We start from the raw sequence: 27,561 nt of genomic DNA on the forward strand, positions 1-27,561 counted from the left end.
TCCCGCCGGACACTGCCTCACTGCAGGGCACGTCAGGGAAGCGAGGGTGGAGGCCGGCGAAGGCCTCCTCACAACCCTCCCTGGCCCGTGAGAGGAGCGGCGGTTGGAGGAGGGGGGGGAGAGTGCACGCGTCCTTCCTGTCGGCGGCTGGGGGAGAGGAAGGAAGGAGGAGAAAGCGCTCCTCCGTTCCTGTCCCCCTGCCGCCGACAGCAAGGACAGGTCCCAGGGTTCGGAGAAGCGCTGCGCAAGCGCTTCTCCGAACCCTGGGAGGTCTCCTTGCTGTCGGCGGCTGCGGGAGAGGAACGGAGGAGGAGAAAGCAGCGCTTTCTCCTCCTCCGTTCCTGTCCCCCTGCCGCCAACAGCAATGACAGGTCCCAGGGTTCGGAGAAGCGCTGCGCAAGCGCTTCTCCGAACCCTGGGAGGTCTCCTTGCTGTCGGCGGCTGCGAGAGAGGAACGGAGGAGGAGAAAGCAGCGCTTTCTCCTCCTCCGTTCCTGTCCCCCTGCCGCCAACAGCAATGACAGGTCCCAGGGTTCGGAGAAGCGCTGCGCAAGCGCTTCTCCGAACCCTGGGAGGTCTCCTTGCTGTCGGCGGCTGCGGGAGAGGAACGGAGGAGGAGAAAGCAGCGCTTTCTCCTCCTCCGTTCCTGTCCCGCTGCCGCCAACAGCAATGACAGGTCCCAGGGTTCGGAGAAGCGCTGCGCAAGCGCTTCTCCGAACCCCAGAATTTTCTAGAGCCCGTTATTGAACGGGCTGAAATACACTAGTTCTATAATATTCTCTGAGAGTTTCATTGCCTCAGGCAGAAGTGTTTCCTAGCCATCCGCACCCGAGATAGTTTTCAATCAGAGGTACTGGGGATTGAGCCTGGGTCTTTATGTGCACAGATCATAGCTTTTCATGATTGAATTATGCTCAGACTCTCATCAACAACTTGCGCTGTAGGCCAGTAAGCTACACCATTTTAAAGTGTGTTGGTTCATTTTGTGACAGCAGAATCCTCTCCACAATTGTATTAAATATCAAACAAAAATGAGAGACACACAGTGGCAGGTCATAAGTAAAAACCCTGTAATTATAGAAGATTTTTTGAGGTGTTCTTAATCTGTGCCACAAAAGGGTGGGCAGTGAGGGTGATTTTGCTTGTGGCAAAGGAGTTTTCTGCAGATCAGGTAAATATGTACACAGAGGGACAAAGCACCATGGGGAAGGGTTACTTTCAAAATTTCCAAACAGTGAACACTAGAGAGTTACAGTGAGGAAAAGGCTGGAATAAAGGGCAGAATCAAGGAAAAGAACATGGCAACAAGGAGGCGCAGGACAATATGAGGTCTCCATAGTACATTGAAGGGTTCTGGTTTGGTTGACAGTGTGCTGGGCTTTGGCGGATGAAATCAGCTTTGTGTTGGTTTCTTGAGGTCCTGCAGACATTGTGATTGTCCACACTCCTACATGGATACCTGTATAAGAGATCAAGAGGGGCAGAGAAGGCTGAAGTTAAATTGGTTCCAACATTCAGCACAATCTTGGAATCAGGTCTGGGCATGGAAGTAAATAGCAGGCTGGAATCCAAATAGCTGCTTAAATTAGGGGGTTGCACAGGTGATTATTTTTTTTACTCCCCCACTTCAACAGCTGATCCCCATCCCATACTACCAACTGCTTGGGAAATGTCCATCAGTTTCAAAAGTAGTTGTCATGTAACATGGGTGGGAGTGGCTGGTCTTTTGGACCCAGGCAAGAAATGTTTAGAGTACAAGGAAGTACTGTACAAGCAAGCTTTTGTGTTTCACTCAGAACACCACATTTCCAATGTTTTGTTTGTTAAACCAAAACTATTACTTCAGTTTCTCTACTGGAGCAAGAATTTCAATGGCACTTGCTCAAGTTAAAGCAGTTTTGTATCAGTGTTGCATTGGGGACGGCACAGGTGGCTGCTTTTGGAACACAATGTGCACACCTGATCTGTATCCACAGGCCCATGCTACCGCCTTGTTCAGCTTTTGTTTATCCCTTAAGTATGTGCAACTGTGAGATCAGCCTGGCAAGCCAAATTTGCACACCCAGTGTGGAAACGTTATTATCGATGACAACTATCAAAGCATTGATTCAACGATTATGTCTAAAATAGTAGCCAATACTTTTAGGTGGGTAATTTAAAAATTCAGATTTCAATCTGAGTTAGAGGGGCATTTAATTTTTTTTTTGTACAGGTTTCTGTAAAAAAAATAATGTGTAAAAGACAATTGCATCTGAGTTCAGTACTAATTATGTAATATTAAAGGCAGAGTGGGACAGAGGGGGGAAGGGGGGAACAAACTACCGGTATATTCTTTACTAATCTTGGATCTGAAATATAAAAAAACTTGATTATTGTCTATTCTATATTATTTTTAAAATCCTTTAAAATATAGCAACCATTTTTTACATATTTATAGAGAGATTCCTGCTGCTTCATGGATTGCATAGTACACAGATGCTTCCAGGTAATCTCATTACTGATTATTTATTATTATTATTATTATTATTATTATTATTATTATTATTATTATTGTTTGCAGGGATGGTATACAACGTGACATCAAGCAATTGTTATCCCACACTTCCCAGTGCATTTTCACATCCCCTTCCTTACTTCAAAAGGCCTAATTTCCTCAGAATCAGGTTTCTGGCACAAGAAATCTACTTTGTAGAACATGAATTTGTGTGACTATGGTATTGAATCCCACCCACAAAATAGCAACAGTATGGAATTGACCCTTGTTACTTCCACTGCCACTGCCATCTGCAATGTTGGCAGGATGGAACATGGAAAAAGGCCACCACCTGGTTGTATTATTAGATACATCAATGCTTGTTTCTAGTTCTGAATGGCAATGAAATTTGCACATTTTATGGATTTTAGTAGTTGCTGAATACTGTGGTTTATTGTCTTACTTGATTATTTTGGTTTTTACCTACTTTGTGTTCAACCTTAGACAGAGAAAAGCAAGACACAGGTTATTAAAATACCAATTTTAAATTTTTTAGCTGCATTTCAGACTAGAAAGTGTTTTGACAAATTACGTGCCACTGAGTCACTGCCTTATTACCAAGTGACTCATAACTGAATTTGATTTCGTGAACTGACTCCACTGCATTTTTAACTCTGTTTCAATTGTGTTTGAAGTGATGAGGGAGCAAAGTCTGAAGTGTGAAGCCAATGATATAGCCATTTTGCACATGCAGCATCACTTAGGTACTGTATACACAAACATTATACCAACAACATACACCCACATGCGAACAGTGTTCAGTTAAATATATAGAATTATTGTAGACACACACAGAAGCACAGGAGCCAACTAGTAGAAAGCAGTGGGCATAGTGTTGATTCATCTGAGTGAGGTTCTCAAAATGCTTGATTTATCTGTATCCTGAAAATGCATAGTAATTACATTTGGAAGTTAGTGGCTCTGAGGGAAAGCGTTGTTCTACAGTCTAAGTGCCATCGGCTTATCAGCAGCAGCATTGAAATTACATCACAAATTCATAATAATGGAATAACTACTGTCGTTCACCAAATTGGAACTGAAGAGTTAACAGAAAAGAAGGTCATATACCCATTCGCTATGCTAAATGGAGAAATGCCATCAAAAGGAGTTACAGTTGGCTGTTAGCAGCCTGATGTAGATGGTTAATGTTTTCTCAGATGGCTGAAAAAGCAGCTTTGGCATGTAACATAGTCGTGAGGTAACAGAAGAAGAAGGGTAGTTTTATGCTGCAATAAGGACATGTAACTTTCTCTTTTATTTTCTTAACCAAGCTGGAAAGATTGCCTCCTGAAAGTCGCCCCTTGATCAATTCCACCCATTTTATGAATGATATGATACAGTTAAGAGACGAGGGTGAACTTATTTTAAAGACACAAGGGAAAAAAGCTATGAGTTTACCCTCTCTTACTAGCCATATCATGTCATAAGATTTCTGAAAATAATTCCCTGACCACTTCTTGTCCATTGCTTTCTTCCAGAAAAGTGACTGGGCTAACCAATTCTACCGGTAATGTAACTTTCCCACTTGTAAATTGCAATCTTGTGAACCCATCAGAGTTGGACTTGTCATTGTCTCTAGGTCTACATACAGCAACCTATCAAAGGAGCTTTGTTCCTTGTATGAGCATTTCTCTTTGAATATCCTTTCCCCCTGCTCCTGTTGTATTGAATAGATGACATTGGTGCCAGGTTTGTGGCATCTGCAATGTGCCTCTGACTTGCACTGGAAATGCCTGGAGATCAACATATTGTTCTTCTGTGAGGAGGGGCAGAAATCTCCACTTCAACTTAATCACAAAAGAAAAATGTATGAGCAGGTGTGACTGCACTTGTGTTTGCATTTGTGCATGTGTTGGTGAATGTGTGTGTGTGTGTGTGTGTGCGTGCAGAGCAGTATTTCAAAGAATCCCTCTCTCCCTTCTCTGGGCCCCTTCTTCCTTACCTCACTCTGCATTCAATGAATACTTTAGGTCACCAAAACCAGTGAGTGTTCCCTTATTGACATCTGTGGGATTATCTGAAATTAGAGAAGGAAGCAAGTTAGTTTTCCCCAGAGGCATTTCTGTTCAGTCCCTTTGGTGGTGTCAGAGGGTCGTCGTGGCTACTCTAGAGTAATTCCGTCTGAGAAGAGTTTGGCTTCAAAGAAGTTTATTGTGCTATCTATTTACAGTGTAGAGACAGCTTAAAACATGACCTCTCATCCCGAATCAGAATCCGGCAATGGCGTACGTCTGTTCCTACGCCAGCAGCAAAGTAGCCTGGGCACCCCAAAACGCCGCCCCCTTGACCTGTGTTGTGGTGCTCTCCTCATTTCTGGCGCTGGAAGGAGTGATGCCCTTTCTGTTTCCTCCCCCAGCAGTTGGTTCCCTGGCTCTGCAGTATCCCCAAGCGTCTGCCTGCATCCCTCCGCCTCCAAGCTTTCCCATTGTTCCTCCCTCTGATTTCTCTCCCCCTCCGAGTCTCTCCCTCCCCCTCTGGCTGCTTCAGAACCACTGAGGCTCTCTGTACTTGATGAGGTGGATGTCAGGATGATGGGGGCTGGCTCCCTGTAGGGAGTTCCCCTTACAGGTGGGTTCCACATCTTCCCTCTAACTCAAAGGTAATGGCATCAAAGGGTTCCTTGCCCGGTTTCCAAACCTTTACAATCAGTTAACATGGCAGAATTCATTTCTTCATTCAACTTTTGAGTTATGAGTGAATAATATTTCCATTTCAGACAGTCATAAATAACCACTATAAGCACATGGAGTTTCTTCTGAGACTACAGTATATTGATTCGGACATACATTAGCGATGGGATACATCTCACTCTTGTTGTTACACCTCAAATGGTGGTCATCAAGATGGAAGGTTCTATGAGGAAAGCTGAAGGAACGAGTGTGCTTATCCTGAGGACCAACTATGGAAGGTGAGGGGCGAAGAAACAAGCTACAGCCAGATCCTGTTTCTGCAATTCCATTTGTCCAGGGGCAGAGCAGACCAAACAAGAAATAGAAATCACCCACTACAAATATGACAGTTTCTCCTTCCTTCCCCCCCCCCCTTACACTTGTTCTTCACTTTCCTTTTATTTGTAGCTGCTTCACCATGTTTCACCTTCCCCACTGCTGTATGATCTAGTTTAATGCAATCTGAAAAGTAGGTGCCACCTCAGATTAAGCCCTGGATATTGGCCCTTAACCACCAAACCCACCAGGTAATTGCTTTTTTAAATGAAAACTCAGATCCCCATGAAACTGCATTCTAAAACTAAAGCTGTGTTTTAAGTTTTTCCTCCTTCGTTTCCACAGAACTGCATCACACACACAGCCCTGCCTAAGAATTAGAAAGTTGAAAGAAAGAACCCTTGCTGTACATTCCAACTAAGAAATCTACCAAGAAATCTATTGAAACCTATCAAGATTTTCAAGGAGTGTGTTTGAGTGTGAAATCTCTTGGCTTACACACCTACCAGGCTCTGTGGTCCTTTTCCCCATGAGCCCAACAAAGAAATCATGCATGTCTCCTACAGAGAAAAACAAGAGGGTTACAACAGGTTAAAGTATCGGCTGGATTTCAGATTTTAGAAAAGAAACAACAGCACTATTGTAATGAATGGCTTCTAAATCTGCTATGGTGGGGGTTGGGTGCCTTTCTTGTAGACTCTGATACAGTGGTGCCTCGCTAGACGAATTTAATTTGTTCCACAGGTCAATTCGTATAATGAAAAATTCGTCTAGCGAATCCCATAGGGAAAAATATTACTATTATTTTTTGCCCATAGGAATGCATTAATTGAATTTCAATGCATTCCTATGGGAAACCGCGATTCTCTAGATGAATTTTTCGTCAAACGAATTCATCTAGCGAGGCAACCTCCGCTAGAAAAATCTCTTCGTTAAGCGAAAAATTCATCTTACAGGGCATTCGTCTAGCGAGGCACCACTGTACTTGCATTGTGATCATCAGAGATGACTCCAATTAAACCAGCTTCTCAGAAAGGGAGATATTGCTGATTGTAAGTTGAGGAACTTATGGAACATCAGTATCATGCTGAACACTTCATTCATTTCTTACTATATAATGTTTCTGTTTTTAAAAAGTGTCATGGAGCAGTTTGTGTAACTGACAATAGACAGCCATGCCAACTACCTCATGATAGCAGTGGGCACAGCGAGCAGGTGAAGCAGGAAAGCCAAGTAAATGTATATATATGAGAGAAAAATCTGTCTTTGGTCATCTGTTCCCTGACATTCATCTTGTGTTCTATAACCATCTGCATTCATTCATCTTCAGGAGATTCCAGCCATCTTCTCTTTGTCATACCACCTGCCATTGCCTATTCTGTGGCCTTGCTCCGTGGCAGCACAGTCAGATGGGCAGGGAATAATAATAATAATAATAATAATAATAATAATAATAATAATAATAGTTGCTGTTGCTATCATCTGGAACTGACAGTGGCAAAGATAACGGGTTCTTTTCCCCCTGTGGGGCATTGCTTTCGATTGTAATCCTTTGCATGTTTACTCAGAGGTAAGCCCAAAGAGTTAATTGGAGGTTACTCCTCACTAAACAGGTTTAGGACTGCAGCCTTACAGAACAATCCTTTACCTATCTATTTGGGTAAAATGGGACTTACTCCTGGGTAAGTGTGTTTGGGACTGCAGTCTCAATCAACAGTCAAAAGTCTTCTTTTCACTCTCTCATCACTTTTTATCACAAGCAGAAAACTGCTCTCTTTTCTTCTTCCTGTCTCATTCTATCATTCTTACATGTTGTCCCCAGTCTCACCTGCACACACTTCTTCCTAATTCTTATGCCAGTCATCCTAGGAACTACTTCCATTGCTCTTACCGCAGTGCCATTGGGAATCCTGGCCTCAGAGAAGCCATTGGCCTGGACTGACCATGCTGTAAATGCCAAGTACCATAGGGGAAGAGAGAGAACAGAAAACCCCCAGAGTGAAAGATATGGGTGGCTGGAGATGAGGCACAGAGCCCCATTTCACCTTCTTCTGCTTTTTACGCATGGTTTAAAAACCTTATTAGACTGTGACTCTCTCATGAAAACGTTTCCTCCACCATGAATTCACTAGGTGGCTTGTCCAAACTTCCACTTGTTCTGTGCCTAGAAAGCAGGAGTATGAGCATTTTTAATCTCATCCTGTGCTTTCTAGCCATGGGTCCAAGCCTTTGCCCTGCTGTTCCCCCCCAGAAAAGCCACTCTTTAATGCTAAATTGGAGCAAACATCAATTCGGAGAAAACCTGGTGCTTGCTCCAATTCAGCAGTAAAGATCGGGTTTTCCCAGGGGAAGTGGCAGGGCAAGCGCAAGTCTGGTTGAGCCCTTAGCCTCATCCTTCAACAGCCACATCAAGCAATCGTTAGGGGTCAAGCCATAGCCCAGGGACCTCCTGGTGTGCAAAGCAAGCAAAAGAAGAGCTGACTTACGTTTCTGGGAAGAGGCAAGTGCCTGAGGATCTGGAAAAAAAGAAAGAACAGGGGTTCTGGGCTACCAAGACACAATACACATCTCCAGGCCATGATTGGTTTGTAAGGTGGAACAGATGCCTGCTGGGACTTAAGTAGTAAGTTTTTAATTTAAGATTAAGATCTTAAATACTGTACTTTGGGTGAAGATCTATGGACTTAACTTACTTTCCAGGTTGCTTCTGTTCCTATGTATTGGCATAGAGTTTAAGAAAGGGGGCAGTGTGCTTTTTAATAGTCGGCAGGGGGCGTACTTATCAAGCCCCTCGATGTACTGGATGCCTTTAGAGATTATGCTAATGCACAAGCAATGGTGTTCTACACCTCTTTTAAGTCTTTATTTCATGATTTTTCCTTTGTGTGTTCATGTGTTTATTAGGATTCCAGTGCATAGCCTATTTAACTGCTGGTGCCCATTGGTGTCATCAAGAATATTCTGAAATAATTGGGCTGAAAACTTTTGTCACTGAATGACACTTTCAGGTGTTGACTACATCTTTTGATATCTTAAGGTGTTATTGTTATTCCTGCCAGGAAATACACCTTGCATTTTGCATTAATAGAAATATTCCCAACTCTCTCTCGAAATTTTCCCATCCCAAATCCAAGGATGATTAAACTCAAACATAATGTCCATTTTGTTGTAGGTGTGGCTTGTCCTGCATTTAGATTTACATTTTTGGCTGCTGCTGCAAATCTCCCCTTCGGCCAGATGTTGGACTAGGACCTGGGAGGGAGACCACAGCTCAATACCCCACTCAGCTGTTGGGGCAGTCACTGTCTCTCAGACTAACCTACTACACAGAGTCATTGCGAAGATTTAAATAAATCATTAGCATTTTGAAGTGGTGGGAAGGTGAAAAATCTTGAGCTCCTTGGAGGTAAGGCAGAATATAAATGTAATAAATACAATAGAAATCTGAGGATGGTTCATATATGGGAAGGCAACCCCCAAATCTATTCTGTTCTATGCATAGCTTGCCTGGCTCTCTGCTGGAATGCTTGCTGTTATTGTAAAGTAGACTTCATAGAACGTACTTCGAACGAGAAACATAAAAATGTCCCAATTTCCAGTTTTTGATTTCATAAAATTTATATACCTCTTGATTGTAAGAAAAAGCCTCAAAGCAGCTTACAAAAAAGGCTTTTCAAGTAACCAAGGTGCCTTGAGTTGCCTAAATGCCAAATAAAAAAATTCCTTCAGTAGCACCTTAAAGACCAACTAAGTTTTTATTTTGGTATGAGCTTTCATGTGCATGCACACGAAAGCTCATACCAAAATAAAAACTTAGTTGGTCTTTAAGGTGCTACTGAAGGAATTTTTTTATTTTGCTTCGACTCAGACCAACACGGCCACCTACCTGTAACTAAATGCCAAATTTACTCTTCTGTTTCATGTGAAACTGCCGTAACTATTCGGAAGGTGAGGGGAACAGGACTTACTGACTTCCTCTTTGCCTGACAGTCTGAGCAGTGCCTCGTAGGAAATCCCTTGGCCATCATACAATCGCCGGAGCAAAGATGGAGGAGCCTTATAGAAGTCTGAGCTCTTCTGTTGGAACGAAAGGAGAAGACAACTTAGAAAGAAGCACCAAATCTCATGTGGCAATGTATAGAAATGTATAGCAGAATCAGCTAAAATCTTCCCCAAACAAATAATTCCCACTGTCACTTTCAATTACCCTAACATGGGTTCAATGAGAAGGCAGTTTTAAAAATATTACTTTCCCCAATCTGTACAAGGTATGTAGCAAAAGAATTGGTTCAGCGATGGCCACTGCCACGTCTTTGTGGGAAGAACTAAAGGTTAACCATAGAATTCAGTTCATGATTAAGGGGTATCACTGCTTAGGAACTAAACTGCTACATGGCTTTATCGAAGCATAATTTTCAAGTGAAAAACTTTGTCAATTACATCTACCGGTAGTTACAGAATTTGAATCTGTCTTGAAGAAGAAAGGGCGGAGATGGGGGTGTCCTCTAATTTAAGCTGGTTAAGACTGCTGCCTATGCTAAGAGTGAAGTAATTTCAGGAGAGATAAATGTGAAATTGGTCCAAAGGTCAGCTGCATCCAAAAATGCGGAATTGCTTCGTGAGAGCCTTAAAGCTACAGTAATTTGATGCTTTTTCTTTTTGGACAGTAAGGATGTGACAGGAAGAGAAGGTGATGGAAGAGGGTTGAATTGGATTTCTCAAACCTTTTTTATCCTCAGCAGATCTGATTCAGATGGGATTTGACAAAAACAGCCACTTAAGACTCCAGCTGGGTCTTGTCTACAAAAGTAATTTGCAGAGCAGAAAGCTCTTTTTAAGAGAGATTGGGAGGGGGCTCATCCTCTTTTTAACTACCCCTTTTCATTCCTATGAAAGAATGCCCCTTTTACATCAGATTAGAGACCACCTACACATTGAAAGCCTCTTCAGCAGACTTAGAATATGAAAATATGATTATGCATGTTGCTTCCAAATGCCAGGAGACTGTAGATCAGCCTTCACCAACCTGTCCAGATGTTTTTGGACTACAACTCCCATCAGCCCCAACCAACATGGCTAATAGGGATCGTGGAAGCTGTAGTCCAATAACATCTGGAAAACCACAGGTTCCCCAGCCTTGTCCTAAGTGATATACAAGACTGAAGCTGCCATTATCTCTGCGTGTGAAAGACAGCAATAGAAATTGTTCTCACTGAACTTTCTGCTTTTGCTTTGAAAACAAGACAGCTAGTGATCAAGCTCATAGATCTCCCTCAACCTCTCATTAGCAAGACATCTAATTTTACACTAGATTGGAGCTGTTTGGTTACAGTATTTTAGGGATTGAGAGATTTGAGTTCCACTAAAGGCTGCCTTCCTGACCTTGGACAAATGATTTAATACTTTGATATCTTTATACAGTGGTACCTCTACTTACGAATAACTCTACTTACGAATGTTTCTACTTACAAACGGAGCTCCGCCCGCCATCTTGGATGCGGTTTAGACAGGATTTTTTCTACTTACGAATTTTTAGATAGGGTTGCTTCGACTTACGAATTTTTTCTCCCAATGCATTCCTATGGGATTCGACTTACAAATTTTTTCGACTTACGAATGTGCGTTCGGAACGCATTAAATTCATAAGTAGAGGTACCACTGTAAATGGGGAAAGGTTGTGGGGTAAACATGTCAACAATATAATTTAGTTGCAAAAAAAAGCAAACAAAGCCAAAAGTATGAGCCTTTGTGAGCCAGGCTCTTGGATGGTTTTAGACTTGCTTCATTTCATGGTGAAGCTAATTTCTCTAATACGTAGAAATCAACCTCTTCGTACATGCAGATGCACTGAAGTCCTTGGCTCTCAAGCCATCACTTGGCTACCAAGAGACCACTGGCTCATAGAAGCTCTCATTTCAGACTGCAGTGGAAGAGATGTTCCCTACTGTGTAGTCATTATCGCAGACCAACATTTTATTCTCCACAGGATGTATAGGCTTTTAGGTTATTGAAACAGCTTTGAGGAAAGAAAGAAAGAAAGAAAGAAAGAAAGAAAGAAAGAAAGAAAGAAAGAAAGAAAGAAAGAAAGAGAAAGAAAGAAAGAACACCAAAGAGACTTCTTTGAACCACTTGTTGTTTCATCATGTACAAAGCCCCATCACAAAAAAGCGGTGAGGGACCAACGACCTAACACTGAGAGATACCCAACTAACTCCAAGGAATCAAAAGCAGAGCAGGATACAGATCAAGATCCTGACCCCTTATATCTCTCCTTTTGACCCTTGAGATCTTTGGGGGAGTAGCTGTTAGTGGCCCCCCATGACTTGGATGCACAGCTTGTACCCACAAGGAGCCCGTGCATTCAATAGTGTGGGCCCAATTTTTTGTAAATCCCTCCCAGTTGAACTTCTAGTCCTTACTGAAGACTTATTCTGTTTTGTATCTCAGCAGGGCTTTTTAAATTTAACTCTGATTTTATAGTTTGAATCATTTTAGTCTAATTTGCAAGGTTTCTTCTACATGACTGTGATCATAGAAGCCAATTCCTAGGGCAGGCACCCCAAACTTCGGCCCTCCAGATGTTTTGGACTACAATACCCATCTTCCCCAACCACTAATCCTGTTAGCTAGGGATCATGGGAGTTGTAGGCCAAAACATCTGGAGGGCCGCAGTTTGGGGATGCCTGTCCTAGGGGCTGAGGTCCCTTCACCCCCCCTATAAAATATTTGAGAGGGCCGTGTTCCCCCCCCAAGTTGATGGGTATTGCCATTCAAATGGTGTGCATGTGCCACATCTTGTGATCAATTATGTGGGGTAGGGCTTACCTGCCCCTCCCCCCCAATATTTTATTCAAGTTGGCACCCCTGTTATTAAGTGGTATATAAACTGTTAAATAAATAAAATAAATAAATAAGAAACTTGTATACTGCTTATGGTGCATGTGACATGTTTTAGAAACATAGGGGCCATTTCTGGGGAAGGCTCCAGTATTCAATAATGGGGAGCTTCATGCCCTTCAAATCTGTTTGCCCCACCCAGCAAATCTCTTGGCCTCTAGTCATGCTTTTCCATCCATATGCCCACGTTGGCTCTCACTTACTTGAGCTTCTCTTCCCATCACAGTACAGTGCTCCCCACCCCATTCAAAATCAAGCATGCTATCATCAATATTAATGACTAAATCTGTTGATATAAAATAAGTGAATGAGTGACCAGGAGAGGAAATTTGATGTTATTTATTTACTAAAATGTAAACTATGAACCACTGCATATGATGGACAAGATCACTCATGGGTTTTGGGGGGGGGCAGAGGGATGTCAAGCCTGCTCCCTGTGTTGTAGGTACACGTCAGGTATGAATAGCAGGTGGGGTTATCTCTCTTTGTACTGCTGGTGTCCACATCTGAAAGAATCACCTACAAAGCCACATTTTCTTTGTTAGAAACTAGGGCAGGCATAGGCAAACTCGGCCCTCCAGGTGTTTTTGGCCCACAACTCCCATGATCCCTAGCTAGCAGGATCAGTGGTCAGGGATGATGGGAACTGTAGTCCCAAAACATCTGGAGGGCCGAGTTTGCCTATGCTTGGACTAGGGCACCAGTTTTGCATTTAATTCTTCATTACCTCTTCTCTGTTCTCGTCTGTTCATTGAACAGTTTCCAGCCTTCATACCCATGCAATGACTGCTCTAATTCAGCTAGCATAATTTACACTTGAGTCCCATTGTTCCATCACAGAAAACAGAACAGGTGGGCGGCTACTTCAGTCTCATCCACACCATACATTTAAAGCATATTTAAAGCACATGCGAAAGGCTGGATCATGTGAAAGGCTGAAATAGATGAGTCCCAAACCGGAATTAAGATTGCCGGAAGAAATATCAACAACCTCAGATATGATGATGACAAAACCTTGATGGCAGAAAGTGAGGAGGAATTAAAGAACCTTTTAATGAGGGTGAAAGAGGAGAGCGCAAAATATGTTCTGAAGCTCAACATCAAAAAAACTAAAATCATGGCCACTGGTCCCATCACCTCCTGGCAAATAGAAGGGGAAGAAATGGAGGCAGTGAGAGATTTTACTTTCTTGGGTTCCATGATCACTGCAGATGGTGACAGCAGTCACGAAATTAAAAGACGCCTGCTTCTTGGGAGAAAAGCAATGACAAACCTAGACAACATCTTAAAAAGCAGAGCAAATATATTTTCCATTATTTGTTTGTGTTTAGGTCCTGTTGTTCTTCTGCAATAAATAGATTGGTAAGATTTGTGAGCCAAAGCAATCCCAAAGTTCTAGTTGTGCCAGAAACGTCTAAAGAGCCCTGCAGCAGCAGACTGAAAGTCCATCTAACACAGCATTCTGTAGCCAGCCATGGCCAGGCAGATGCTTTTGGGCTCTCTAAGCAGGCTCAGAAGGGTGGCGCTGTGGGTTAAACCACTGAGTCTAGGACTTGCCGATCAGAAGATCAGCGGTTCGAATCCCCGCGACAGGGTGAGCTCCTGTTGCTTGGTCCCTGCTCCTGCCAACTGAGCAGTTCAAAAGCAAGAATTGCAAGTAGATAAATAGATGCTGCTCTGGCGGGAAGGTAAACAGCGTTTCCGTGCACTGCTCTGGTTCGCTAGAAGCGCCTTAGTCATGCTGGCCACATGACCTGGAAGCTGTACGCCGGCTCCCTCGGCCAGTAAAGCAAGATGAGTGCTGCAACTCCAGAGTCGTCCACGACTGGACCTAATGGTCAGGGGTCCCTTTACCTTTACCTTTAAGCAGGCTCAGGAGGGTTAATCTCTGTTCCAAAGGAGTCACAATGAAAAGACGGAGTAGTAGGGAAATCAGTATTTGTTTTCAGTTTCAGGTTTGTAAAGGAGGCCCTGCTCAACATGTTATCATCATACAAGATTAATTCAGCAGCTGCTCGGGTTCTCTGCTGTGGTCTGAACATTACGGAATTTTCTCTCTTGAGAAATTCACTAGTTCAGGAGGGAAGTTTTTCATTTTAGAAGTATGGACTCAAGACTGGGAATACATGGATTCAATCAACACTGAGCCATGAGTCCCCATTGGCCAATTTCTGTATAGCAGCCTAACCTACTCCACAGGGTTGTTGTGTGGATAAAAGGAGAAGTCTGAAGTACATTGCTCTGGCTTCCAGGGGTTTGTGAACCAAGCCAAATTATATGCAAAATTATGTTTGTGTTTATGTGCACTTTTCTGGGGGCAGGGTCCAGCTTTTATCAGATTCTCAAAGACGTTTGTGACCCCCAAAAAGGATAAGAACCACTGCCTTAGATGAAGGATGTATGAATGTCTTGCCATGGGGTGTGTTTATGGGGGGAAACAAATTAATATTTTATAGGGAAGAAATAGGATCTTCCTCTGTATTATAAACCTCAATACTCCTTCAAACTGTAGCAACTGCAGATGAAGTTTAACAGATAAATTACACAGTACCACAGTTCTTTTTAATTGATTCAGGTTTCTAGCCTTGAGAAAGTGACTAGGAATGGTCACATTTCCTGATTCTCCACTGTAAAACAGTTTACCTTGGTAATATATTTTCCATTATTTGTTTATTCGTTCCCATTTTACACTGTAGGAAATCAGGTACAAATAATGAAATTCGGGGCAGGGGTGGAATCCAATTTTGTGTTGTATGTCAAAACGTGACATATATCCTGTTTGCAAAACGTTAGAAGAAAAACTATGTTGGAAAGAAACCCATGAAATATAGTGAAACATCAGAATAACTTTTCCAAGCCTTGGACAATTTACTGTTGCAGAAGTCACAACAGGAGAGTGTTTGGGGATTATTATTTTAGTTTAATTAGCTGCTATCTGGGTAAAACAAAATTATGCATTAACTTTAGTATTTTGAGTCCTCGGGTTTTCCCGAAGTGGATGATGGGTTCAGTTTCAACTCCTGAAATGCAAGGCTCTAAAAACCACACCGGTACCATGGCAGGAGCGTATTTGAAGCAGATCCTTACCCACCACAGAAGCCGTTCCACTCACCAGCAACCTCCTATCCCCTCTTCCAACAAAATTCTAGTCACTCTCACCTTTGTTTGCATTCCGCTGGGCATCTGCTGCTCCTGAGACTCAATACAGTAAGCATGGCATAATTTTGCTGCTAGTAAGGACAGCAGGATTGTCAGGAGGAGTGGAGTCTTCATTCTCTTTTCCTGAGGGAGGGACAGCTTGGGAAGGGGAGCGGTGTGAGAGGGTTCAGAAAGAGAGAGAAAGCAGGAGAATATCAGTGTGAAAAATGGAAACTGTAAGGTGTGGAGGGAGCACAGGAGTACCAACATACATATCCTTCATCATGGAAACAAAAAGAGAGCAGATAAATAATAGCAAGCGATTTTATGTGGAACTTTAATTAGCCCACTGCCATTTTCACGCTTCAGATTTGTAAGAGGAACAAGAGGTCATTGCCTATTATTCCCTTATAAGTACTACATAATGACAGGCCAATTAATTTCTGGGAAAGCTAGTACTTAGTTTTTTTTTTAAAAAAAAGATTATACTGAATCCTCTCTAAAGCTAGAAACAGAACACCACCATACTCTACCTGTCAAACATGTTTACTTCATATGCAAACCTGGTTATTTCCTATAGCAAGACACATGAACTGGGGACAACGTTTGTGAGTGTTTAAATTTCTTTTAAATGAACGTGTCACGCATCAGGCAACCCCACCTACAAAAAGGTTCCCATTCTCTCTCTAAATATATATACCGGTATATATATATATATAGAGAGAGAGAGAGCGCTACTGAAACAGAATCTGGCTAGTGTGACCGTGGTGGTGTGAAGTTACTCTTGTTGCTCCACAGAAATAGTTTCTCTGCACACCTTAGAAGACAATAAAGCAATGCTTTCTTAACTACCTCCCTTCTTTGAACTCTGAGGCTTAAATTCCATCTCTGCTGCTCTCTTTGCACGCAATCAAAATGTTGCATTCTGTCTCCTACTCAGGAACAGAACGAATCAAACTGAAATTACCTACCTAGTGGCATTCAATCTGGACTCTCAGATTAAAGCCTTTGATACAACCCAATATAATATTTGTATTAACCTTTATCAGCCAGACATATCCTCTCTACTGAAGACAAGGGCATTACTTCCCCAGCCAATCAGCCCATGTGTCAGAGTTTGGAACCCATCAACTGGATTAACAAGCCTAGGTTAATTGTGGGCACAATCTAATAAAACCACCGTGGATCAAGAACGCTGTCTGCCCTGATATTTAATGAGGGAAGATACAGTCTCAGCTGGCTTCATTGGCCACAGTAAGATAAAAAGGTCTCCTCGGTAGCAGGAAGCATTTGGTACACTGGCCACAATTGTTTGAGAATTATTTAAAAGATCATAGCTGCCAAGTTTTCCCTTTTCTCGCGAGAAAGCCTATTCAGCATCAGGGAAAATCCCTTTAAAAAAGGGATAACTTGGCAGCTATGTAAAAGATGCATATGCTTCTTTTCAGCTTATGCTCTGAAGTGACGTGCAAGCAATAATATAAAAGCAATTAGAATATAAATAATAAAATAAAATAAAGCACAACAAGATTTGAGACAAAACATCAACAGCAGAAAATTGGAAAGGAACTAACTTCCAATGGGATAGTGAAACAAGATTGATTTCACTTGTTTAGGGAATTGCATTAAAGAAGTGAACAGATGGACAGCCCACAGAAGGATTGGAAGCAAACTAGTAAGCAACTCGGTTGTTTCAGCACAGGCTCATATTTGTTACTAGCCAAGCAACAATATTCTGCACCTCGTGAGTATGCCAACACAGGGCAAGAATCTCATCTGGTGACTTGGCTGTTCCTCATGTAAAATATTGGAGACGTGGGTGGCGTTGTGGTCTAAACCACAGAGCTTAGGGCTTGTCGATCAGAAGGTTGGGAGTTCGAATCCCCACAATGGGGTGAGCTCCCGTTGCTCAGTCCCAACTCCTGCCAACCTAAAAGTTTAAAAGCACGCCAAAGTGCAAGTAGATAAATAGATACTGTACCGCTCTGGTGGGAAGGTAAATGGCATTTCCATGCGCTGCTCTGGTTCGCCAGAAGCGGCTTAGTCATGCTTGCCACATGACCCAGAAGCTGTCTGTGGACAAACGCAGGCTCCCTCCGCCTATAGAGCGAGATGAGCGCCGCAACCCCAGAGTCGTCCACGACTGGACCTTACGGTCAGTGGTACCTTTACCTTCACCATGTAAAATATATGAAGTAGGTTTTTTTCTCTGGTGGATTTAAAATATTGTGTTCCTAATTAAGCTTCAAAATAAAGTCCTTGATAAGCTAGCAGTAGCTTGCAAATACAGGTTTGCGGATGAGCTGGTGAAATTTATGCCATTGTTCCTACTGGCTGGAGGCCACTATATAACACCAAAGCTGGACTGTAGCACCAGCAAGGAGAGAAGTTTATTACTGTATTTCAGTTTGGATGCCCCATGGTAAGCTTTTTGCCTTACTGATTGTGCTCCTGAACAGATGACAATAGGGGGGGGGGTGGAATCCCTGTGCATGGCAAGGGGAAAGTAATAAACAAATAATTTAAAAATTCAAGACGGGAAATGAGTCATTTTGCCCTTTTCTAAGACATAGATGGGTGCCTAAAATGCAGTTGGGTGACTGCAATGTGCTCTGCCTTTTTGAAATTGCTGCTGGTGCAAAATGCAGCAGCCTGAGAGAGGCATATCACAGAGCACATGCATTATTCTCATTTTGGTTCCAGTGTTCAAAACTCCCATTGTTCCAGGCGCATTTTGTGACAGGGAATTTCATTAGTGCAAGTAGCTTCTGAGCTCTGGCTGTGCCTAAGATTTCAGATTAAAACTGCAGAGTGGAAGGAAAGGAGGGCCCTTTTCTGCCTCCCCACTTCTAGCTACTCTCTGGAGACTGGAGGAGAGACCCTCTTAAGAATATTAGGGGGGTAGGCAGGGGAAGGACTAGACCATGTGAAAAATGAGCATAATATTTTAGCTGCAGTTCATTTTCAGCTTTGTATTCCTGTTATAAAAGTGTGCCTAGACATTCCGTTGTTGTGCCCATAACCTAGGTTTCAGGTGCCATTTAGATCCTAGCTTTCATATCTCAGTTTCTAACACTGTTTGGTTCAACCACTGTGGCTGCCTGTTTCCTTCTGGAGCTAATTACAAAGTGCTGATATTTAACCCTTAAAGCCCTTTACAATCTGGGACCAATCTTTTTAGACAAGAAAGTCCAGCAAGGGCATTGGTCACCTCCATGGCACCCACATGATGCGTTAAGTCTACTCAACTCCACCATTGCCAGCCTTCCAGAAAAAAAGAAAAATGTGACTTGTAAAGAAAGCTAATCTGGAAGCTATTGTTTTAAACAGCTGAAATAGAAAGTATCTTTTAAATCTGCTGGCTACTATTATTGTTTTCCTGTCAGGTTTTATATGGTTACACATTATTTCAGTATTTTATTATGTTTAACTGTTTGCAACTTCGGAGGCAGCTGACAGAGAATACAACTAAAAATGTTTTATATGAATAAAATAGTTGTAAACAAAAGTACGGTAATCGTTTTTACATTTCCTCCTGCATGTTTTTCTTTTTATCACTCTTACTTTCCCAGTCCCATTTTCAGTTTCAAAGCTTTTCTAAACTCATCTCAACCAGGATTACAGACTTTTCTGTGAGTTTACACACTTTTGAAAGAAGGCTTTCAAAAACAGAATGCAGGGTTAAAACTGGTGAGGTACCATATGTTTATTTAGCTAGCTACATAACCATAAATATACTGTATACTGCTGTGGTGTAAACCACTGTGCCGCTTGGACTTGCCGATCGGAAGGTCAGCGGTTCGAATCCCCGTAACGGGGTGAGCTCCCGTTGTTCAGTCCCAGCTCCTGCCCACCTAGCAGGTCGAAGGCACATCAAAGTGCAAGTAGATAAATAGGTACCACTCCGGAGGGAAGGTAAACGGCGTTTCCGTGCGCTGCTCTGGTTTCGCCAGAAGCAGCTTAGTCATGCTGGCCACATGACCTGGAAGCTATCTGTGGACAAACATTGGCTCCCTCGGCCAGTAAAGCAAGATGAGCACCGCAACCCCAGAGTCGTTCGCGGATGGACTTAACTGTCAGGGGTCTTTTACCTTTTTTATATACCGTACTGCTTGATTGTAAAAAGAACCTCTAGGTGGATTACAAAAACTTGGAGGTACAGTAGCAATGGTTCAATGTAACCCAAATCAGATTATCAGCATTCTCTAATGCAGGGTTAGTCAATGTAGTGGCCTCCAGATGATGTTGGACAACAACTGCCATCAGCTGCAGCTGGATGGCCAATTTTCAGGGCTGATGGGCATTGGAGTCCAACACCATCTGGAAGTTACCAGGTGGGCTGACTCCTGTTCTTGTGTATGTCTGAACAGTGTGAATCTGCAACATTACACACTGAAAATTATTCATTTATTTATAGAAGTATTAATATACTGCCCTTTTGCAAAATATCAGGGTGATGTGCAGGAACATAAAATCATATTAAAGCAATGCAGAATGATAAATCAAAGTGAGTGGCTACTCAAGAGATATTATAAACAACCGCATAAACTGTCAGCATAAAATAAGTTATTTATTTGTAAAATAATTATTAATTAAAAGCACAATGATGCCAGATTAGCAATATTCACATGTGGATACTGTCATTCACCAAATTTCAGGCAATAACTATTCTATGACAATAAAGAACTATTCTATTCTATTCTAACTACAACGTATATGCATGCACACAAACTCAGCCTTGCACATAATCCTTTAAAACTCAATTCCCAACTTTACTTACACCTATGGTGTTTTAATTTAAGCACCACGTAATGGATATAGATGTAAACGTGTAAACGTCATCATAATTGAAGGGACAAAACGTATTTAAGGATAACTTTGCCAAAAAACCCAACAACAATCCCTATTTCAGACATAATAATAATAATAATAATAATAATTTATTATTTATACCCCGCCCATCTGGCCGGGTTCCCCCAGCCACTCTGGGCGGCTTCCAAAAAAACAGAAATTCTAAAATACAGAAATCCATCAAACATTAAAAGCTTCCCTAAACAGGGCTGCCTTGAGATGCCTTCTAAAGGTCTGGTAGTGATTGTTCTCTTTGACCGCTGGTGGGAGGGCATTCCACAGGGTGGGTGCCACTACCGAGAAGGCCTTCTGCCTGGTTCCCTGTAACTTGGCTTCTCGTAATGAGGGAACCGCCAGAAGGCCCTCGGAGCTGGACCTCAGTGTCCGGGCAGAACGATGGGGGTGGAGACGCTCCTTCAGGTATACTGGACCAAGGCCGTTTAGGGCTTTAAAGGTCAGCACCAACACTTTGAATTGTGCTCGGAAACGTACTGGGAGCCAATGCAGGGGCGTAGCCAGGATCAAAACTAGGGGGGGGCAAGCCATGGTCGTTCAGGGGCGGGGCCAAGGCACGGGAGGGGAGGGGCCACGAAGTGGGAATGTGGGCGGGGCTACAGGCCAGTGGGCCTGATGACATCGTGGCAGTGGCGGAGGCAGCGGCCATCTTGTGCTTCTGGGGCTGGCAGCGTTGGCGGCTACCCTGCTTGGCTGGAGAGGACGGGAGGGTTGGGCAGGCGAGAGGGGGTGGCAGGGCGGGCGAGGGCGAGGCAAGGCATGGCCGCAGCCACGACGGCTCCGAGGCGTTGCTGCATATCAGCATAATATTTCAACCATGGTTCAAGCCCCACCTTAGGAAAAAATTCCTGCATTGCAGGGGGTTGGACTAGATGACCCTTGTGGTCCCTTCCGACTACAATTCTATGATTCTATTGATATATTACCATAGCATATGCATCATTCTGCTTTCTTGAATTGTCCTACTCCTAGGCATAGCAGCCAACTCCTAGAGGCCTAGGTGCCTCCCCCCCCCAATTACTTGTAAATACCATATTTGAAAGAGTCATCCCCCCCATATTGATGGGCTTTCTATGTGGGGCTTATCTGCCCCCCCCGTATTTTATTAAGGATGGAAGAGGGAGGGAAGGAAGGAAGGAAGAAATAGAGAGAGGGATAACTCATATTTGTGGGTGTCTCTGGATGATGCTGTGATGCTGGAACTCTGCAGCAAGAGGACGGGAGGGTCGGGCACGCGAGAGGGGGTGGCAGGGCGGGCGAGGGCGAGGCAAGGCATGGCCGCAGCCACGACGGCTCCGAGGCGTTGCTGCATATCAGCATAATATTTCAACCATGGTTCAAGCCCCACCTTAGGAAAAAATTCCTGCATTGCAGGGGGTTGGACTAGATGACCCTTGTGGTCCCTTCCAACTCCAATTCTATGATTCTATTGATATATTACCATAGCATATGCATCATTCTGCTTTCTTGAATTGTCCTACTCCTAGGCATAGCAGCCAACTCCTAGAGGCCTAGGTGCCTCTCCCCCCCCCCAATTACTTGTAAATACCGTATTTGAAAGAGTCATCCCCCCATGTTGATGGGCTTTCTATGTGGGGCTTATCTGCCCCCCCTATTTTATTAAGGATGGAAGAGGGAGGGAAGGAAGGAAGAAATAGAGAGAGGGATAACTCATATTTGTGGGTGCCTCTGGGTGACGCTGTGATGCTGGAACTCTGCATGTACAGGAGCCTTGTAAGCTGCTTTCTCTCTGCTTGATTTACAGCAGGCACGTCCAACAGGTAGATTGTGATCTACCAGTAGATCACTGGATGTCTGTGGTAGATCACTGGTAGGTCACTGGCACCCCTAAAAAAAGCTCACCCAAAATTTTCCTCCTCCCTAAAAACAGTTGAACTATGACCTGAAGCCCTAAACAAAAATGGGCCTCCCTCCCTCCTAAAAGAAGCTCAACAAGTTTGACCTAAACCCCAAAAAACAGGGCTTCCCTTCCTTAAAAAAACTCAACAGCTTTGACCTGAACCCCCCCAAAAGGGGGTAGATCACTCCTAGTTTTAAACTCTGTGAGTAGATCAGAGTCTCTTGGGAGGTGGCCACCCCTGATTTACAGTATACAGATGCAGGAGGAGGGGCAGACTAGAACACCACTGCTTTTTATAAACATCACTGTGTCTGTCAAAGCTACAGCCCCCCCTTTCTTATTCACTTCCTTTTAGCCTTGCAGAGCCACCTTAGTCAAATTGAATCCTCTGAGTCTGCACCCTCATTAAATCGCCAATAGAACTCTTAATGCTCCTGAATGCTCATTAACAACTCCCACTTAAGAACAATAGGGTGAAATGGTCAGCTATCGAATCTTGCCTGGGGATATATGCTCCATTGTCTTAACTGCTTAACTACTGGTAGCCACTTTGCTTTATTTATTTGATGTGCCTACGCCCATGAGCCAATGTAGGCTAAGACAAGGGTTGTAGTTTGTAGTCTGGGGTTCAGCCTCTAGCACATCCATTTAAAGGAACTCTGGCAAAACCTGAAAAAGCCTCTGCCTTAGTCTTCGAGCTAATGTCAGCCAGAATGTTATGATTCTACACAAGACAATTTCATACATTTACAATTCCAGCCCATTTTCTTAAGCAGGATAACAGGAGAGATGGAATGACAGCTTTTACTAATGTTCTTAAATTATTTTGTCCAAATATTAAATTATTTTGGGAAAAAATAAATGTGTTTTTTTTATTTAAAGGCTTGTACAACTATATTTTAAATCAAGCATATGCATGCAAAGAACTTACCCCCCCCATATATATACATTTCTATGCAAAAGCAGGGCCAGGGCCAGACTTGCAGCCAGGGCCAGACTTAAAGGGGGCTCTCAGCCCAGTGCTGCTGACAAGTCCCCCACCACTCCAGACTAGAGCAGGACTCTTTCCCATTTCTGCATGCAGTGATAGCAATGCCCCTCTCTCACTGGGTCACCTCATTCTCCCAACATTGCCCCTGCCCCTAACCAGGACAGGACACCTGTCCTGCTTGCCACCACACTTGGGGACAGCAGCAGCACCACTTCCCCATATTTTCTGAGCTGCCACTCACCATCCTCCCTGCCAGTCCCACCTCCTGCCCCTGGGATGTTTGGGAATGAATTTTATAGCTCTATAGGCCAGGGCAGTGCAATTTTAGTTATTAGACTTAGTGGGTGGTGACTGCAGAGGGCAGTCAAGGTTCTAAAGCAGTTCTAGAGTCCTAGTAAAGTGGGTGGTGGGTGGCAGGGCAGGGCTGGTATTGGGCCTCCTGATCCTCTAGAGTCCTTAGCCTGTGCCTAACTGGGCTGCCCATTGGTGCTGAGCTTGTGCAAGTGTCTTTGGTCATAGGAAAGGTGTTATGAAAGTGCCCCATATAATGCATAACAATTGCTTCTTACCAGTCCCTTAAAAAATGCAACCCTAATTCTAAATAGCTGATAGTCACGAGATCCTTGGAGAGGAGAGAGCATGCAAGGGCTGATGACTCTGGCTGCCATCCTGTTATTCTGAACATAAGGAGCCTAACTTTGAGGATTGCAGTCTTTACATAACTGCAGTGTGCAATTATATAGATGCTCTTACTTACACATCTTAATCCATGCTTCTCAATACATTCACATTACACGGATGCATACCTATGCTTGCTTATTGTAAGCATTGTGTATGTCATACTAAACAAACACACTGCTATAAAAAAGTTTGCTCTCTCTCACACACACACACTCCTTCCTGCATCCATATTCCTGCTTGTTCCTAGATATTGCCCCAGCATATTAATGTTCACCCTCATGCTAACTCAGCCTTGGTCGGCCATCCAATGCCACTCGCACATTTGCTTAGACACATACCTGAAGCAGAAGTTTGTTATGTCTGAAATGAGATACTGTAATTCATAGAGGAAATACCCCAAAATATACCAGATTAAAGGCAGCGTTCAAAACTTACTTGCTTGCTCTGAAGCCAGGTGTTTTCTCCATTAAGGGAAAGTCATTTGGCAAACTAATAGTTCACCTCCCCACACTTACAGCAAAATTGCTATAACCCTGAAAATGGCAGCACCGCTCATATACTGTACACTGAAAAGCAGTTCCTACCAAAGGACAACCTACTGCTCTAAAATGCAGCCAGTCTATTAGCAAACAGTAAACTTGCACAAAGTTGCAGCAGCTGTCCTGCCAAAGATGCAAGTTAGTAAACTGGGCACTCAACAGCACTGGATCCTGCGTACCAAACAGTTCATCCTTATAAGAAAACATCCATAGGCAGCTTGGCCAGGCTAGCACTGAAAGAGACTGGGGCAACTGCTCAGGGGCCCTATGCTATCAACTATACCTTATCTAACCCTCATGGTTGCTCAGAAAAGCTTAGAAATAGGATTGTCTGTGTCTGCAAAATCTCCAAAATAGAGATCAGTCTTCAGCGTACTTTGCATAGCAATTCACCGCACTGAATTGGCTACTCTTCTTTATTACATCATATGTTTTGGCTGCTAACTTTAAAAGTTTGAAATGTGTACATAATAATGTGACAAAGAGGTGTTTTGCAAGCATATGTATCATGCAGATTCACTTGTCAGGGAGCCAGGACAGGCTGCGCCTCCCTGCTAAGTATATAAAGGTAAAGGACCCCTGACAGTCGCAAACGACTCTGGGGTTGTGGTGCTCATCTTGCTTTACTGGCCAAGGGAGACGACATTTGTCCGCAGACAGTTTTTCCGGGTCATGTGGCCAGCATGACTAAGCCGCTTCTGGCGAAACCAGAACAGCACTCGAAAATGCCGTTTACCTTTCCGCTGGAGCGGTACCTATCTACTTGCACTGGCGTGCTTTTGAACTGCTAGGTGGGCAGGAGCTCACCCCGTCATGGCGATTCGAACCGCCGACCTTCCGATCGGCAAGCCATAGGCTCAGTGGTTTTTAGACCATATACCCATTAGCAAATCTACATTTACCTTTGCCGTGTATATCTTCCATATCTGTGCATGGCTCTCCTTGAAGACTCAGGTTTATTGCCTGTTCTGAGGTCATTCCTGCCACGTACCCAGAAGGAGCCCTAAACATTGACCTGAAATCTGAGTTGAATGTATGTCTCTTGGGCAAAGCAAAGGGCTCCTCATGTTCCCTGGATGCTACAGCATTTTTTACCTCTATGTAAATAATACCTCCAGTGAATGACAGGCTACCACCTCCCAAGGCAGTCCATTCCCTAGCCAAAAAGTCACTTTTTCTACTGTTTAGCTGAAATCTGCTTCCCTGCCATTTCCACCCATGAATTCTAGCCCAAACCCTCCGATGCAAGAGAGAGAAATTCTGCTTGGTCTTCTGTGTGGCAGTTCTTCAGGTATTTGAAGAAGACTGTTATCACGTCTCCCCTTAAGCTTCTCTTCTCTAGGTGTATGAGGAGGACACCTCTGCCCGGACATGCCATTCCCTCTGTTACATATGCATATGGCATCTTCGTACTCTGTGGCAATTGATTCAAAACAACCGTTTTCCACTCACTGGTTCCATACTATACCTCTAAGGCATATTCAAAGTATGTTCTTTCCCTCAAAGAATTCTGGGCACTGTAGTTTGGTAAGGGTTCCTGGGAATTGCAACTCTGCAGGGGTTAAACTACAGTGCCCAGAATTCTTTGAGGGAAAAGATTGTCCCTCAAATGTGCCCTCAATGTGTAGTGGCAGCCTCACAGCCACTCATGCAGATTAGAACCCACATTTCCCCACACTTTGCAGCAACCATAAACCTCTGCTAATGGAGAATATGGCAGGGTGGCTAGCAGATGTTAGGAAGCGACTAATTTGTGCTTCTCTCTTTATTAAGCATCACTCAGCAATCTCAAATGCATGCTGAACCAGAGAATATAACAGGGAGATCAAAGAGTTACATTCACACAAACCCTGCCACAAACACACACGTCCCCCAGATTTTAACAACGAGGGGGGCCATCGCCCTCTGCCTTGAGCAAATTCTTTTGCAAGCAGAAATTCAACAGGTGGAGCTTTCCTCGTGACAGAAACTCAGTGATGGGAAAACGTCTGTCGAATTTTTGCCCTGTGCTCTACACAGTACATTTATTATTATTATTATTATTACTACTACTACTACTCAGTATTGGTTGCAAAGCTCCGAAAACTTTGTCAGGAGGAGAAAGTGGCAGTTCTCTTAGAACAGGCATGTCCAACAGGTAGTTCGTGACCTACCGGTAGAACACACTGAACATTTGTGGAAGATGACTGGCTGCTTTTCTCCCCCCCCCCCCCAAGAAGCTCAATAACTTTGGCCTCAATTAAAAAAAAAGTCTCAACAATCTTGCCTTGCACCCCTAAGAAACGGGCCCTCCTCCTCCCTAAAAAAAGGTCAACTTTGACCTCAAAAGGGGGTAGATCACTGCCAGTTCTTAACTCTGTGAGTAGATCGCAGTCTCTTGGGAGTTTGCCACCCCTGTCTTAGAAGATCCTGTCCCCCTGTTAAATGATGGCGCATCCTCATCCATGAAGTTCGGTGAGCTCTGAAACTTCCTGCCCCGCACTTTATAGATATACCTAACCCATTTTCCGCACTTTGAGGTCTGCCGCCCGCTCCACGCCCCCCCCTCTCCCAACCACGAGTTGGGGCCCGCGAGAATCACCCACCTGGCGGAGGAGGGCGATTTGGCGGCGCGCGCTCTCGTGCGGATGGCAAGCGCTGCCTCGGCTGAGGACGGCAGCAAGCGGAGGACGGCGCGGCTCTCCGAGCGCCTTTTCGGTCCCCGCTGGCTCAGCAGCCTCGGCTCGCTCGAGGAGGGGAGGCGGCAAGCGCGCTTGAAGTCGGAGGAGCCGCGGCGAAGAGTCCCTGGCCGCCCGTCCGCCGCGCCACTTTAATAAGAGGCTGGCTGCCGGGGATTGGAGAGCGCCTCTCGGGGAGGGCGGGGGAGGTGTCTAGGAGCGGCGCCCCCCTTCCCGCCCACGCGCCGCCTGCGCGCGTGCCTTCCTCCTCCGCAGGCGCGGAAAGGAGGCGCGCGGGGGGGGGGATGCGCAGGGAAACTTTGCGCCGTTAACTCACCTCTGAAACGATCTTGTAGAAGTGGAGAAAAGGGCAAATGACCCAGGGCCTGGAACAACTCGCCCGTGATGAAGGCTCGTCGTAGGAGAGGATCTGGTAAGAGGTGCGTAAGATAAA

The 27,561-nt window shown here is 44.0% G+C and overlaps 1 protein-coding gene across 2 annotated transcripts; it reads right to left on the reverse strand.

The window, feature by feature from the left end:
• Positions 1-814: 814 nt before the first annotated feature.
• On the reverse strand, positions 815-27,561 carry TAC3 (tachykinin precursor 3). 2 transcript variants are annotated; one of them, XM_035100892.2, is made up of 7 exons: positions 27,445-27,561; positions 15,534-15,671; positions 9,446-9,554; positions 7,964-7,993; positions 5,984-6,037; positions 4,475-4,549; positions 815-1,458 (listed from the first exon to the last, which is right to left on the reverse strand). In XM_035100892.2, the coding sequence occupies exons 2-6, from the start codon at positions 15,645-15,647 to the stop codon at positions 4,476-4,478; spliced, it is 381 nt and encodes a 126-aa protein (XP_034956783.2). In that variant the 5' UTR covers positions 15,648-15,671; positions 27,445-27,561; the 3' UTR covers positions 815-1,458; position 4,475. The 2 variants fall into 2 exon arrangements, with proteins under 2 accessions (XP_034956783.2, XP_034956792.2); XM_035100901.2 differs by lacking the exon at positions 27,445-27,561 and adding an exon at positions 27,036-27,128.

The sequence above is a fragment of the Zootoca vivipara genome, chromosome 2 (genome assembly GCF_963506605.1).
Source record: "Zootoca vivipara chromosome 2, rZooViv1.1, whole genome shotgun sequence".
Taxonomy (NCBI): domain Eukaryota; kingdom Metazoa; phylum Chordata; class Lepidosauria; order Squamata; family Lacertidae; genus Zootoca; species Zootoca vivipara.

Excerpts from the sequence above, each read along its gene's own strand:
- TAC3 (XM_035100892.2), bottom strand. The coding sequence starts at position 15,647 with ATGAAGACTCCACTCCTCCTGACAATCCTGCTGTCCTTACTAGCAGCA. Across the intron at positions 6,038-7,963 it reads ACTTGCCTCTTCCCAGAAAC|GAGACATGCATGATTTCTTT; the intron begins GTAAGTCAGCTC and ends TTTTCTCTGTAG. Across the intron at positions 4,550-5,983 it reads GAAAAGGACCACAGAGCCTG|ATAATCCCACAGATGTCAAT; the intron begins GTAGGTGTGTAA and ends CTCTAATTTCAG.